The 1457-nt window shown below is 41.9% G+C and overlaps 1 protein-coding gene across 1 annotated transcript; it reads left to right on the top strand.

Moving 5' to 3' along the window:
• Positions 1-267: 267 nt before the first annotated feature.
• Positions 268-622, top strand: LOC307252322 (retinal cone rhodopsin-sensitive cGMP 3',5'-cyclic phosphodiesterase subunit gamma-like; the record flags this gene model as incomplete). Its single annotated transcript, XM_080029959.1, has 2 exons — positions 268-371; positions 505-622. The coding sequence occupies 2 exons, from the start codon at positions 268-270 to the stop codon at positions 620-622; spliced, it is 222 nt and encodes a 73-aa protein (XP_079886085.1).
• Between the last annotated feature and the right edge of the window lie 835 nt (positions 623-1457).

Genomic DNA, 1457 nt, shown 5'->3' with positions numbered 1-1457 from the left:
TACATGTTTGTACTGTAAGACCGCCTCTCAGAGGGCCCATCAGGACATCCTGTATAGGGGCCCAGAATTTGGTGCAATGCCCCTGCCTCCACATATCGTATAAATAATCATGGTGGGCTGCCATGGCCAAAAATGCCAGGGCTGAATTTTTGTCCCAGTCCACCCCTGATACAAAGCATTGGACAACTGGACATTTTAAACCCTCAGTTTAAAACAGGAGATCTTATTCTTTTTTCCCCCTCTTTTTTGTTTCAGTAACCAATCGAAATGGCAGACGTTGCAACTCCCGCTGAGAAGAAGGCTCCTCCCAAGTTCAAGCAAAGGACCACCCGTACCTTCAAGAGCAAGGCACCCAAACCAGGCCAGAAGGGGTGAGATTGACTTAAGGTCAAACACACAAATTTACGCAGGCTTCTTTTCTTTAGTTGCCCATTTCAGACCTACGTTCGCCCCTTGTATCGCTCCGTTTTTGCTCATCAAATCGTTTTTGTCTTAATCACTCAGATTCGGAGACGACATCCCCGGCATGGAGGGTCTTGGCACAGACATCACAGTGGTTTGCCCATGGGAAGCCTTCGGAGACATGGAGCTCAGCGACCTGGCGAAATATGGAATTGTTTAGACTTGTTTTCCCCCTGGCTTTACCCACGACTGTCCCTGATGTATTCTAACTGTTGACCTTACAGCTGAAAGCGTTTTTCTTGTGCGCTTCAGAAAGGATGCAGCTCATGCACTTTAATTGCCCCTGACTTTCCACCAACTCTCCATTGTCGTCTTCTACTTTTCCTGCCCTGAAACTCTCTTCTTCAATTCGTGCCTCTTGTAACAAGTGGTGAGTTTTACTTTCCACAAATGGGAAAAAACAAAACAAATTCCTTGTATACTTTGAAAATATAAAAAAGGGTTTGATATCTGTTGTGGGATTGTTTTACTCTCGTTCTTTTCTACTTGTTCTCTTCAATGCTGCTGATCCAACATGAACATAAAATTACTTTGTGTATTATCCAAATCCAAACTGACTTAAGACAATCTACAATTCACCACTCTCTCCTCAATAAAAGTCTATTTTGTCAGTGCAGATCAACAATTGCATAAACACAATAAATGTTCATGTTTTCCATAGAGCATATATCTTTGTGTCTTTCCTATTGTCGCTATTACTGATTTGAATGATTTTAACTAGGGCTGTCAAGCGATTAAAAAAAAAAATCTAATTTAGATTAATTAATCACAGAGTCTGTGATTAATTAATCTAAATTAATCGCATACTTTTATGACACTTTTATACCTGTTTATAAACAGCTGTATAGCCTGCTACAGTTTGTTTCCCTCTCTCTCTCTCTCTCTCTCTCTCTCTCTCTCGCTCTCTGTCTCTCGCTCTCCGTCTCTCGTAACTTCTGTCTCCACAACAGACAGCGCTGCACTTCCACATATGCCTATGCCGATTAATTCACCAT

Source organism: Ammodytes marinus, assembly GCF_949987685.1.
Source record: "Ammodytes marinus genome assembly, chromosome: 6".
NCBI lineage: Eukaryota > Metazoa > Chordata > Actinopteri > Uranoscopiformes > Ammodytidae > Ammodytes > Ammodytes marinus.
This window is presented reverse-complemented; position numbering and strand designations above follow the sequence as displayed.